The 14541-nt window shown below is 33.6% G+C and overlaps 1 protein-coding gene across 1 annotated transcript; it reads right to left on the bottom strand.

Annotated features, from left to right (window-relative positions):
• Positions 1–4116: 4116 nt before the first annotated feature.
• Positions 4117–5877, bottom strand: LOC107799465 (uncharacterized). The gene is made up of 3 exons (XM_016622588.2): positions 5647–5877; positions 5272–5327; positions 4117–5042 (listed from the first exon to the last, which is right to left on the bottom strand). The coding sequence occupies exons 1-3, from the start codon at positions 5812–5814 to the stop codon at positions 4442–4444; spliced, it is 825 nt and encodes a 274-aa protein (XP_016478074.1). The 5' UTR covers positions 5815–5877; the 3' UTR covers positions 4117–4441.
• Positions 5878–14541: the final 8664 nt, after the last annotated feature.

Here is a 14541-nt window from a genome sequence, read left to right as displayed (position 1 = left end):
GATTATTTGAGATTTGAATCCCGATTTGAATTTGAATTTGGATAAAACTTGTATATTTGGACTCGTATGCGAATGAGTGATCGAGATTTATGATTTTTGTCGGGTTCTGAAAGGCGGGCTCAGGTTGACTTTTTGGTTGACTTTTTGACATTTGATAAAGATTAGAACTTTATTACTTGGAATTGATTCCTATAGTATTATTTGACGTTATTGAGTTATTTTTGGCTAGATTTGACCCGTTTGGAGATTCGAGAGGCAAGGGCTTTTTGGAGTATTGAATCTCACGTCTTGAGGTAAGTGTCTTGCCTAGGCTTGGCTTGAGGTATTTTTCCCATATATTTTGATGCTTGTTATGGGTTGGGGGTGATGCACGCACGTGGTGACGAGCGTATTTGCATACACTGCAGTTATTCATGCTTCGGGTAGAACTTAGGCTATTATGTGCCTTGTTTATCTATAATGACTTTGTGTTACCATGTTTTCTTTACTTGTACGACTACTTGGACTGTCATTCATGCTAGAAATTATGTCTAGATTATGAGCTAATCTATTTGAGACATGATAAGGCTATTTCACTATGTTGAGTTGCTTACCTTGATTGTAGTCATACTTTCTTCGGTCATAATATTTTATATGCGTGTTATATCATCATTTCCATATACTTCTTACATGTTATCTCACATTTTGTTGGTTTTCTTACTTGAGTACTACATATTTGAGTGGATTTGTGGCACATTGGTATAATTTTTGCGGTTTATTGATTTATGATTTTGTAAGATATTGGCCTATTATGATTTGAGCGGATTATTGACTGAGATTGGGCCTTAGAGCCGTATTGAGATTGATATTGAGGTGACGTGTATGCCAAGCCCCCTATAGGCTAAGTGGTATTGATATTGAGGTGACGCATGCACTAGGCCATTTGGGCTGAGTTATGGTGATCGTTGACTTTTGATCCGATCAGCACTTGAGCTAGGATTCGCTCCTCTGGAGTGACGTAATAACCCATATACTTTGGGCCCTGTGAGTGCAGGCACTTGATATGCGTTGAGTGAGGGGCTTTTTGCTAGGCACCCATACAATCGTGGGAGTATGCTTATCGATGATTTTACTGTGAATTTGTTGATTTTGGCATTGTTACTCGTCATGCAGGTATATAGACGTATCTTCCTCATACTATTTGAACTCTATATCTTGAAATTGATGCTTAAACTAATCTGGTTGGAAAGCATGCTTATTTCCAGTTATTGTGAATAAGTTGAACTTGTTATTTTGAGCTGCTTCCCTTTATCACCATAAATTTTGTTGTTAATTTCTATTTTTGTTAACTAGTTAAAGTGAGTAGCAGACTTTGCCAATCTTGCCAGTATCTTCAATCAGAGGTTAGGCTAGCTACTTACTGAGTATATGAGATTGTTTATACTCATACTACACTCTGCACTTTATGTGGAGATCAAGGTTCTATTGATAGAGTTGATTGTTGAGAGTTGCACCGATTTTCGTTGGTGATTTCAAGGTAGCTGTGTTGTTTTCGCCTCCAGGCTTTGGCGTCCCTTCCTTTACTTTGGTTATTACTATTTATGTACTTCAGACATTATTGTATCGTTATTCAGACAGTTGTACTTATTATTCTATAGAGCTCATGTACTCGCTAACACCAGATTCTGGGATGGTATTTCAGATGTATCGCTACATTGCTACTTTTATTCATTTTATTCCGCTTTTGAGACTATTTCCTTATTGTTGTTGGAGTTTATTTCTATATTTTGAATGTTGTCTTGCCTAGCAAAGAGTGTTAGGCATTGTCATGACTTTGGTTGGATTTGGGGTCGTAATATTATAAATACATACACTTTTAGCCGAATATCACTTAATAATTTGGTCATATTATTTCTTTCAACATTTATTGATTCAATTAAAACCTTTTGGTTTATTGCCAACTTCTAATTCAAAGAGATTTTTTGAGTCATCTATTGTCTCAATCATGCTCAATGCTTACTACTTGTTTAACAAAATTTTAATCAAATGAGGAGATTATTCTTAAAACATTTACAATTATATAGAGAATTGGAAGGAGTTTATACTTTATGCTTATTGGAGGATTAGGGGTCAATGAAATCGGCTATCGTAATGGTTAATAAAACCGAGAGGATTGCTTTTAGCTTAGATGATCGTAATGGTTAGATGTAATGTATAGAGGTATTTATACTTATTGAATTGAATGAACACCATAAGTTATAAGTCATAGGTGAAGTCGCTATCCACTTTAGTTATAAATTTTCACAAACTTATCTAATCTCAAATAGCATTCAGTTATACTAATTAGCCATTTCATCTCCATAATTCCATAAATTTTTTGAAGTTTCACAAAGAAATGATGTCCAAAATTTCATAAACTCATGAAATATTCATAAAAAGATCAAAGACATCAAATATTACTTTTTTAAAGATGCCCTCTTCATGAAAATCAAATACATTTCAAGAAAGTTCACATCATTTTAGTTCGAGAAACGCACTACTTGCTCGAATATACTGACCGATCCAGAGAGAAAAACTAAGGGATAAATAAATTTGTTCTCATAATTGACTAATAAAGTTATTTTTCTTTATAAAAAGAAAATTAGCCGATTCCGACATTCTTTATAATATTTTTTGACGTCAGGCACGAATATTCTTTTTGTTCCATCACAATTTTACACTTGTCAATATGTGAAATGAACCCGTTACATCCGAAGTTACAATTTTATCCTTATTTAGATTATCAACATGGTGAAAATGTCTAGACGAGCTACACATGTTCTCAACTATGTCAATGCTAGATCAAAGAAAGTTACATAATATTTTAAAAACTCTGTTGTTCCAGAGGGCACAAGAACTGAATAATTTAATTTTTTCATGCGAGTTATGACATCATTAGTTCTTTAACTTTTTGAAGTAGAATTCACGTAGCTATAAGTAGAGAAAAAGTACTACAATTCAGATATTATAATAATTAAATTACTTGAAATATTTAAAAATATTTGATCAAAGAAAAATTATTTGACTATCAAATAATAATAGTGTCACATAAATGAGACAAATAAAATTAATAATAAAATAAACATTCAAAGAAAATTTTTTTTAATCATTTTGCCTTATATATTTGGCATATATAGTTGATCGGTGGAAAAAGTTTAGATTTTGTAAGTATTACAATCTTTAATGTTGCCAAAAATTAGTTTTATTTAAGAGCGTCATATTAATATGTGTGTTATAAGTTTAAAAAGAAGTAAATATGTTGTTCGTTAGATATTCATACATGATCAATTATAATTTTAATTAACATAGCATTCAATAGGATGTGAGGTGTAAATATTACTTATATTGACGATGTATATTTTTAAATGGATGAAAATTATTTATATCCCTTATTTGTACTTTAAAAATTAAGCTCCTTTTAAAACAAAATTGAGAGATGTAAATGATTTAAATTCATTACTAATATTTCTAATCTTTGTAAAGTATGTCGTAGTTAATTACTGTTGTAACCCGATACTAGGCTAGCGTTTGGCCATAAATTTCCAAATTTGTTCTGAAAAATCTGATTTTGGTGAAGATTGGTTTGAAGATGAAAATGTGTTTGGACATCAGTTTTCAAAACATATTAACCAAATTTATTTTGAAAAAATATGAAACATGACTTATACCCACAAGTTCTAAAAATTATCACAAATACCCAATAATACTATTATCAATAACATTCATTGTATTATCGCAAACCATAGTCCTGAACATAAATAAATTTGATTCAAAATTATCATTTTTATAATAAATTACATGATACATCAGGTGACCAAGAAAACGAAATAACATTGTTACAAAATAATAAATGGTGGGCTCTTTATAAAATACAAAAGTTTGGGGCAATTTTTAAAAAATATAATAGTGATATTTTGGCCCAAAATCAGCTATTGAGCTAGTTTTGGGATTTAAAATTTGGCCAAAATATAAGCAAAATCTATAGTCAAACATGAGTTTGCCAAATAAAATCCAAATTTATTACGGGTCCTAGGGAAAAGGAAAGAGATTCGTATGTTTACCATTTTGCGGCCTCATGCCAAACAAGTAGGAGGTGATAAGGATACAATTCAAAAAGAAAACATCCGTTCAAACAAGACCTAACATATGAAATTACCGTTATATCCTTGTTTAGATTTGACCAGCATAACAGAGCTGTACACTAATTACACCTAAATAGTCTCACCATTTCGAGAAAAGCTAATATCACCTGAAGTAGAACACTCTTAATCATGAAACCAAAATAATCGTATACCATAGCCTAAAAAATGACATTACCAAAAAAAAAACCTAACAATATCTTCTTACGTTACTCACATCACATCTCGACCAAAACGCCACAACACTAATTAACACACCAACATATTAAAAATTCGTAGTATTGTCACATTAGAGATTTCAGTGACCTTGCTTTAATTGGCTTCCTAGCTCTTTTCTTCTCATTTTTTTCTTCATTGTCCTCGCCTTCAACATAGTCAAATTCATCATAATTAATTTGGGAAGATGAAAATTGTGACAGGTGACTATCATTAGAGACTTCTGCCATAGACTGAACATGCTCAACATCTCTGGCTGCTGCATCACTATCTGTCTTTCTATAACCTCTTTTCTTGCCCCACGACGGACCAAAACCCGAATAATAGTAGAATTGGTAAGGACTGGAAGAAAAAGATGATTTCTTAGCACGAGGGCGGCAGCGAGCTCTTCCGATCGCCGCCGCTGCAGCCTCCTGTTGCTTATCTGGTATCTTGGCAGAGTTGTTGTAATGTTTCACCTCGTCAAATTGGTGTCGGCATAAATTATCGCCACTATCTTTATCCAACCCTAGCTCCTCCATATCTACATCCTCGTCTTGGTTATTCTCAATATCATTATTCTCATACTTAACGAAATCACCACCCACTTCACTAATACTAGCGTCGTAGTAATAATCCCATTTAATCTCTTTCATTTCCCTTTCGTCATCCAATTTCATTGACGTGACGCTACGGAAAATCAAATTTGCTAACTCAGAAATAAAATTACTGAGAGTCGAGGCAAAAAATTTCAGATAATCAAGAATTTATAGCCAAATGGCACCAAAATATTTACAAAACGATAATGGACTAGTAAAAATCCTAATTATCGTTTTCCAATACATATAGAGAAAATTAATAAAATGCTAAAAGAGAAGGTAAATAAGGAATCGAATTGATTTAACAGTAGAAAAGTTACCTCGTGACAGTTCCATTAGAATCATAAAAGGTCCCAGTATTAGCATATCCATCAGGCTGAAAACAATAAGAAAATTTATCGATGCGGAAAAGTGTCATAAAAGAATAAGAGCTGTGCAGCAGACAATAGGGCAAAACAGAGAAACCCCATGAAAGAAATTGAATAATGAAGTCTAAACACACGATAAAAAATTGTGGGATTGAGATTCTTAGTGAACCCTAATGAGAGTTACCAAGAAAACCCTAAAGCACAAAGATATAAAGGAAAAATGAAGGGATATTTCATAAAAAGAAATAGAAACGAAATGGGTATTCATAGATCTGAGAAAGAAAGAAGAATAAGGAGAAAAAAAGTATAGATTATTAATCGACTGACCTCATACGAAAAAGACGGCGGTGGTGTTTGTGGGTCTTCGTTTTCTTCAATGGGGAAGGAGATGACATCCCATGGCGACTGGTTCAGTTGGCAAACAAGTGTTGCTGGTTGTAGAGATGAAGCTGCATATATGAGAGGGGAAATTTTGGCATGCTTCCTTATTCTCATGGCTGAGAGAAAGCCTCTCTAAAGCACAAGTATTGTTTGTCGGGTTTGAGATGGAAGCAGATCCAAAAGGACTCTCTTTATCCACTCTCTATATATATAGATACCCATATATGTTTTTATACACCTGTAATAATATGTATATACAAAAGATATACTCATTTTGTTTGAAACGATAGTTATATTGATTAATTTTCTATATGAATTCAGATATATATTCTTTAAGCATTTTGAAATAAATATTATATATTTAGAAATTACATAAAATGAACTATAAGTCAAAATACTTAACAATTCAAAATATTTAAAAGTTATTGACAAAAGAATGGTCAAAGAAAATCTTATTTGACTCCTTAGTACTCTCTCCGTTTCAAATTAGATGAGATACTTTTCTTTTTAGTCTGTTCCAAAATAAATAACACATTTGTAAATTTTGAAATAATTTAATTTTAAACTCTTCATTTTACCCTTAATAAGAAGCTTTTATAACTACACAAATGTCATGACCCCATAAAACTTTTATCCCTTAAGCTTTTAAGACCACAAGTTTCAAAAGTCTTCTTTTTTTTTCTTAAATTTCGTGCCAAGTTAAACTATATCATCTAAATTGAAATAAAGGAAGTAGTAAATTTATTATTCTTTAAATGGAAGAAGTATCGTTTGTACTAAATTTATTCTCTGCAAATTTGGATTTGTCCCGACTTAAAAACGAATATTGAATATTGAATAAAAAGGTCTTTTCTTAAAATAAAAAATGAAAAAGTTGGGAAGGGGGTTAGGGCATGAAGTGTTAATGACTTTGTGAGACTCTTGGATTTGCAGATCTCATAACACAAAACTCGATAACAAAAACGGCCATAAAAATCAAAAGAATGAGATGGGATGGGGGTAGGATAGGACATGGGTGGTTGGTTAGGTCAGAATTAACATTTCTGCTGCTTTCTTGGCCCATCAATTTTTATTTTAGTATTCCAATCTTCTGAGTTTTTAATCAAAATTGTCTTTGTGTTTGATGTTAGGGTTAATTTTATCCCTTAAATATACATCTAAGCACATATCGTCCCTTATGTATATTAAAGTTGAGCAGATTTGGTCTACTTAAAAGAAGAACACAAACGGGAACAAAAAAAGCTAACCGCCTAACCATGTATATATATATCTACCCTGTAAATTAAAAGCCGATTTGTGAACTCTTCTTCTCTATTCGACTGTTCCTCAAATCTAACTAGCAATGGAGAAATTTCCTTGGAGCTCCTTTTAACTGGTGCTCGGTTAAACTTCACCTCCCAAGTTAATTATTTTTGTTCCAAGAGTGCATCCATGCTTGAACAGTGGATTCCATCTCGCAAAAAATTCTGACCACAAACTTGAATGTTATTTTTTGTACAAAGGCCAAGAGCTCAACAGCATCTCTGTCATTGATATTTCTTTGCCGTAGTTCATTCTATCTAGTTCCGCTTCAGCTCATTTCCAAAGGCAACCCAATTCAAGTTCTAGGTGACACAGTTGATGAGATCCCGAAAAAAGCTCCAATTGACGGTAGCAGAACGGATGGTGGTAACATTCGCTTGCTTGTCCATGTTGAGAATCAATAGCAGTGTGAACTTTTGCATCGCAAAGAGGAGATTGTCACTTGTCAGAGAGGCAGGTGTCATTGAAGTTTGGGGCTTTAATAAAATATTTTTATAAAATATGGTACAAAATCCATGTAACAATTTGCTAGTTTTAAATGATATAGTAGACATTTATTGCCAACCTATCAAAGAGAATTCTTTCAATGAATAGCCGGTTGTTTCTCAGAATACACACACACTAAGAGAAGAGACACGCACGCACTGGAAAGAAAAGAGAGAGATTATGTGCACAGTGCACTTATCATTAATGTTTGATGAATTGGGTTTAACCATAATATAATAAAAACCTCTTCCACTGCTACTCAAATTTGAGAAACCCAAGGGGAAAGGGTTCATGATGCAAGTCTTTTTTAAACAGTGAGTTTCACATGGTTAGGCCGAAGTCACATCGTTTGTGTTCTTCCGTTAAATAGATCAAACCCGCTCAATTTTAATATACTTAAGGAATGATATGTGCTCAGATACATATTTAAGGGATAAAATAAAACCCAACGAAAGGATAATTTTGGGTAAAAAATCTCAATCTTCTTCACAAATTACAAGACTACACCAACATATTTTTATAAAAATGCAATTTGTAGAGTTTACTGTGTTACCGTAAAAGCTGCCATTATAAGATACGTCAGGCAACTTTGTCTTGAAGCAAATATTTTGGGATGTAGTAGTGTTGTTTGTCATTTTTAAATTTTGTGGCTTCAATGATATTCTGTTCGTTTTATTTGTTGGTATAGCTTCACTCAACATGAAATATAAAAGAAAAATTATTTAAAGTTTGTACTACTAAATAAGAACTGTATCATAATAAATATAAAAATTATAAATTTATGACTTTAAATATATCAATAACATTTATGCGATTATAAAAATATCTTATTAAGGATAAAATAAAAGGTTTAAACCTAATTTTTTTCCCAAATAAAAAATTAGTTTTAAAATTATAAATATGCGATATTTTACCTCATCTATCTATACTATATTAAAAGTGAAAATCCTAAAACTAAAAAATCAAATTACTTAAATGCCCTTTAGTTAACCTATTTTATTTTTTTAAAAATTAATTCCGTAAGAATTTTTTTAATCAATAAAACAACCTAATAACTAAACCTAAACACTCATTCATTAACAGTCACAACCATTTAGATGCATAACCCCTTAGCATATGTACCTTTTTGCATGTGCCAATAAGATTCCATCATGAATTTGTTATGTGGGTACCGTTTCATTATGCTTTTGCATCTAGTATGAACGATGGAATTAAGTTGTTATTAACAAAACGCAAAATACCTTAAAAAAAACCCCCCCTAAACTTGTCACGTATTATTGATTATATTTTTAAACTATTCGTGGTCTTAATTACCCTCCTATACTTGGTTATTCTAAACTTGTCACGTATTATTGATTATATTTTTGAACTATTCGTGGTCTTAATTACCCCCTATACTTGGTTATTCGATAGTTGTTACCCCCTTGGACGATATCTTCCTAGGAAGTGGCATGCACTCGCCTGCCATGTGAATTTTCCTGTTCATGTGGTATTTTTTTAAAAATAAAATATTTTATACCTTTTTAAGTGTGTTACTTTTTTAGATAATCTTTTTCTAATAATATTTATAATAAATCTTGGTTAGAACTACATTATTTAGGCTAAATTATTTTATTTGGCTAAAAATAATAAAGTTTTAGTTATTGTTTTTGAATTTGACTTGAAAATAAAGATTTATACAGTTGAATTAAATAGTCAATGCATCTAAAAAGATATAAAAATACATAGTTTGATTTTTATTATGTTGACTATAATTTTTTATATAGCTCTACATTATGGAGCTCAATATTATTGTTTCACAGATTTTACCGGAAAAGTAAAAATATACAGTTGAAATAAATAGTCATTGCATCAAAAGAAGAAATAAAAAGAGTGTACGATTGCAAGTTCATTATTTTGGCTATACCTTTTTTTTGGTAAACAATAATGGAGTTTTAGCCATTTTTTACTGATTTGACTCGAAAATAATAATACACAATTAAAATAAATAGATATTAAATCTAAAGAAAACAAATAACAGAAAATACACAACTAGTACTCCATTATTTTTGCTAAAAGTTTTCTATTTGGCTAAAATGATGGAGTTCCAACCAAACTTTTACAAATGTGGCCAAAACAATAAGAAGAAATATGCAGTTGGAACAAATAGATATTATATCTATAGAAGAAATTAAAAAGAATAAAAGTTAGAGTAAAGTCCACATTATATGTCAAGATGAACCAAGAAGATATACATAGTTATAATAATAAATCATTATATATGACTATATGCAATTAAAGGTTAAAAAATAACCTACATGTAAGCTGGTTTTTTAATTTTTCTTCACTCTCACGCGCTTAAAAGAGAGTGCGCCCACACTCTTTGCCACATCAACATCCAGAGAGGTAATGGCTCTCAAAATGCCAAGTTAAGGGGGGTAATTAAGACCACGAATAGTTTAGGGTGTAACTAATAATCCGTGTCAAGTTTAGGGAGGTTTTTAGGTATTCCGCCTTAATAAAATATGGGTGACTGCATTCTATTCATCCTCATAAGTAAACTTCTTTTGTTTTTCTTTAATGTTGTCAAGAACAAATTATCTAACTTCTTATTTTATCTTGTACAGAAAATTTCTTGCTAAATATTTCTCCTCAGCTAAAACGAGCAAGTTCGATTTTTCAAGATTCCATAAAGCTAACTTGAGATTTTCTATTAGATCAAGTTATGGTTGGCGTGACGAGCGCAAAACACACACTAAAATATGCTCGCTAGTCGAATATAGTAAATTAAAATATCGTATTCACATGGATTGGGGTTAAACAGTAGTATCGTAGTTTGTACCTAGATTGCTATCCAAGATGATCAATAATTTAGGTTTATGTGATTAAAACTAAAATTAACTAAGAATCTATAATATTGGCTAATGACAATCAACGCAAGTATTAAGCAAAAGGAAGTTATCAATTGGGAGAAGATAAGGTTGATAGGATAGGTGCAAGATAAATGTTTGGAATTTAACTCTAGATAATTCACTTTTAATGTTCAAGTGGGTCTCTCAAATTCACCTGGTTATTAGTTCAATTGATTAGTAGAAATTTCTCTCTCTATTAAGTCCCAACCTCACAAGATGAATCAATTTTAAGCACGTTTTTCACAATCATACAATATTTTTTTCTCTTCCAATTCAAATGGCTCTTACTTTTTTCAAAACAGTGCACCTTTTTCCTTATTTCATTAGTTCCACTCAAAATCCAAACCAATCACCCCATACTTCAACTTTTATAAAGTTCATAACAAATTTAAGTGCTTACGAGAGGTACAAGGTTCAAATAGATGGTCAATTCAAACAAATGGGTAGGGCTTGCAATGTGGTTGCCAAAGAAACAGGATTACAGGCTCAACAGAGTTAACTAAGATACATAACAATTACGTGGGTAATAACATATAATTGGTTCAACAAAGAAATGCCTATATCACTTCCAAGACTGAACAAAACTACCATTTTGCGTTGCAAAAACACGAGGGCAAATTCTAGACATCAAATGCAATGCACAGATAACACAAACCTCACACACACATAGCACATAACTCACTCAAGATTGGACTATCAAGACACTCTAGTCAAAGCAGTTAAGCAAAAGTTAAGATCATACAATTTAAGGTACTTATGCAAGAGTCAAAAATTGAGCCTAAGCGTCACAACTAAAGAACTCACTATTCTGAAGGTATAATAGAGTCAAGAGATATTGCTTTTAATTCAAAACACAACACACGATTTTCTACACTTAACAAAAATAAAAACTAATTACACCCGGTTCAAACAAAAACCTTGAAAAAGAACCGCTGCACAAAGAAAAACCAAGGGGGGATTAGTACACTAACTACAAAAGAAAATCTTTTTGTCTTTTCCTTTCGACTTTAATCCCTCAAGAAACCCGTCGAATGATATCCATCATCGGGAAAAGTCAAAAATTTTAAATTTTTATGTTTTTTTCTCTTTTTTTCTATCTCTAACTACTAAAATAACAAAACTAAATTACTAACACAGATACATATAACATACAATCCCCATCCCACACTTTAAGTTGTGGCATGTCCCCATGACACACAATTAAAAAGCATAAGGTAGAGAAAACTTTCCTGAATTTTCAGTCGGGGTCTGACTCGAAGTCGGGCTCCATTCCACGCGCTCGAACCAATGCACAAATCCATGCAGACAACTTCTTCTCAGCCTTGTTGGGGTACACCCCACACTTGTCTTTCTCAATCACTGGGACCTTCTCTTTCAAGCTTTTCACTCTACACTCTACACTTGCAGCTGGCTTCTCTTTTCTCACCCCTATCTCCATATTCATCTCGAAAGTCACTGTCTTATCACCCACTCTAAGCATGAGATTTTTACCATGTATGTCTAATATTGCTCTGTCCATCACTAAGAATGGTCTTCCTAAAATAAGGGGGACTTCTTTATTCTCCTCCATCTTCACCACAATGAAATCTACAGGAAAGACGAACTTATCTACCCGAACTAATACATCTTCCACTATCCCCTCGGGTATTATAGTTGTTTGGTCTGCCAACTGCAAAGATATTGGTGCAGACCTTATCTATCCAAGCTCATTCCCCAGTTTTCTGTAAATAAACAAAGGCATTAAATTAATTGAGGCACCAGAATTACACAAAGATTTATCAAAATTAAGAGTGCCTAAGGAGCACGGTATAGTAAAACTCCCTGGATCTCCACACTTTTGTGGGAGCTTGTTTTGCAAGATTGCGCTGAAATGCTCTGTAAGCTTGACTACTGATGTTTCTTCTATCTTTCTCTTCTTTGTCAGGATTTCCTTCAAGAATTTGGCATAAGCTGGCATTTGTGAAAGAACATTAGTGAATGGAAAATTTACATTAACTTGTTTCAGCATATCTAGAAATCTCTCAAATTGCTTGTCCAGTTTCTCTCTATAAAGCTTTTGGGGAAAAGGTAGAGCAGGCATGTGCTTGCTCACATCATCAGATTCCTCCCTTCTTGAAGTTTCCTCCTTCTTTTTCTCAGCTCTCTTCTTGCCTTTCTTCTTCTCAGTCTTTTTATCATCTTCAATTTTCAGCTCTTTCCCACTTTCTTTTTCAGGTGCAGCTTCTTTCTGAATTGGAGTGGTATCTTTCAACACTTATCTGCTTCTCAAGGTTACAACATTTACCGTTTCTTTGGGATTCTTTTTAGTATCAGCTAGCAGAGTACCTGGGATTCTCTTAGATAATATAGTTGCAATTTATCCCACTTGTCTCCAAGTTACACAAACCTATCCCAAGTTCTTTGATAGCTGCACCATGAGCATCTAATCTCTCATCAGTCTTAACAATGGAGGATTTCATCAGATCTTCTAACCCAGACTGAATTGGCTATTGAGGCTGAAACTGCAGCCTCAGCTGATTCCCAAAACTAGGAGCTCCTTGAAATCTGGAGTTACATGTTGTCGTGCATTTGCAGTACCACCAGGTGAACTCCATGAAAAACCGGGGTGCTTCTGACCCATTGCATTGAAGTTATAATTTCCCACAACATTTACTTTCTCAGTTGAGGCTTGACACTCATGAGTAGGGTGTCCTCTTCCACATATATCACAAGCTGCGTGATACTCACTCTGTATTAAAGCTAAGGTCAGCTTCCTTATCTCTTTCTCCATGGCATCAAGTTGTACCTGCACAGATGTGTTAGCATCAACCTGGTAAACACCATCCGACCTTCTTCTTTCAGTAATTTCAAAGGGCCACTGATTTGCATCTTCAAACAACTCATCAAGAATAGTGACTATCTTCTCTAGAGTCTTTTTCATCAACGGACCTCCAGTTGCGTTGCTCAATGTTCTGCGTGAGGCCGGTGTCAATCCATCCCAAAAATCCTGGAGTTGCATCCAGAGTTCAATTCCACAATGCTGAAACTTACGCACTATCTCCTTAAACCTCTCCCAAGCTTCAAACAAAATTTTAGTCTCATTCTAACAGAATTTATGGATTTCTCTTCTAAACTTGCTCATTTTAGCTAAGGAAAAATATTTAGCAAGAACTTTTCTGGTCATCTCCTCCCATGTTCTAATCGATCCCTGGGGCAAGCTTCAAATCCAGGACTTTGCATCATCTTTAAGTGTGAAGGGGAATTCCCTTAGGTAAACTACATCTTGTGACACACCATTGTATTGAAAGGTGTTCATTATCTCCTCGAAGTCCATCAGATGATTGTTTGGATCTTCGCTCATCAGTCCTCTGAAAACACAGTTGTTTTGAAGAGTTTGGAGCAACCCTTGCTTCAGCTCAAAATTATTAGCTGCCACTGGAGGTGGCCTCACACTTGACATGGCTTGGTTGTAGACCGGTCTAGCATAATCACCAAGTGGTCTCCCTTGGCCAGGAGCTATGTTTCCAAACTGATATGCACCCACGGGCTGATTCTGAGCCATTCTTCGAGCCCTCTCCTCCTCATAAGCAATTTGTGCATCTTTAAGTGCTGCTTCTTCAGCATCCCTTGCAGCTTTCTCTCTGAGTTGGGCTGCCTCTCTCGCAGCCAAATCAACATTATCATCATCTCCAGCCATGTCTTCCTTGGTTGAGGATTGCCTAACCTTATCTACTTTCTCAGCGAGATTTCTTTCCTTCCTCAACTGTCACAGTTGTTTCTCGATTTCTAGTTCGTATGGTTGCAATTCCTTTCCAGAAGATCTAGTCATGCACCAATCTAACCTGTAGCCTGCGCACAGTTAAAGAACACCAAACGTCAAAAGGGAAAAATAAAATAAAATAAAAAGAAAAATTTCTAAATTAGCACTACAAACTATTTCAAACACTATTGATTGCCAATCACCGGCAACAACGCCAAAATTTGACGAGCGTAAAACACATACTAAAATATGCTCGCTAGTCGAATATAGTAAATTAAAATATCGTATCCACATGGATTGGAATTAAACAGTAGTATCGTAGTTTGTAGCTAGATTTCTATCCAAGATGATCAATAATTTAGGTTTATATGATTAAAACTAAAATGAACTAAGAATCTATACTATTGGCTAATGACAATCAAT

This window comes from Nicotiana tabacum, chromosome 13, assembly GCF_000715075.1.
Source record: "Nicotiana tabacum cultivar K326 chromosome 13, ASM71507v2, whole genome shotgun sequence".
NCBI lineage: Eukaryota > Viridiplantae > Streptophyta > Magnoliopsida > Solanales > Solanaceae > Nicotiana > Nicotiana tabacum.
Note: the sequence above shows the minus strand (reverse complement) of the source record. Positions and strands in the feature narration are given on the sequence as shown.

What these genes read in the sequence shown, in the direction of transcription:
- LOC107799465 (XM_016622588.2), bottom strand. Translation starts at nt 5,814, where the DNA reads ATGAGAATAAGGAAGCATGCCAAAATTTCCCCTCTCATATATGCAGCT. An exon ending in CGCCGTCTTTTTCGTATGAG is followed by an intron (nt 5,328 to 5,646) that starts GTCAGTCGATTA and finishes TATTGTTTTCAG; the next exon opens with CCTGATGGATATGCTAATAC. An exon ending in TCTAATGGAACTGTCACGAG is followed by an intron (nt 5,043 to 5,271) that starts GTAACTTTTCTA and finishes GATTTTCCGTAG; the next exon opens with CGTCACGTCAATGAAATTGG.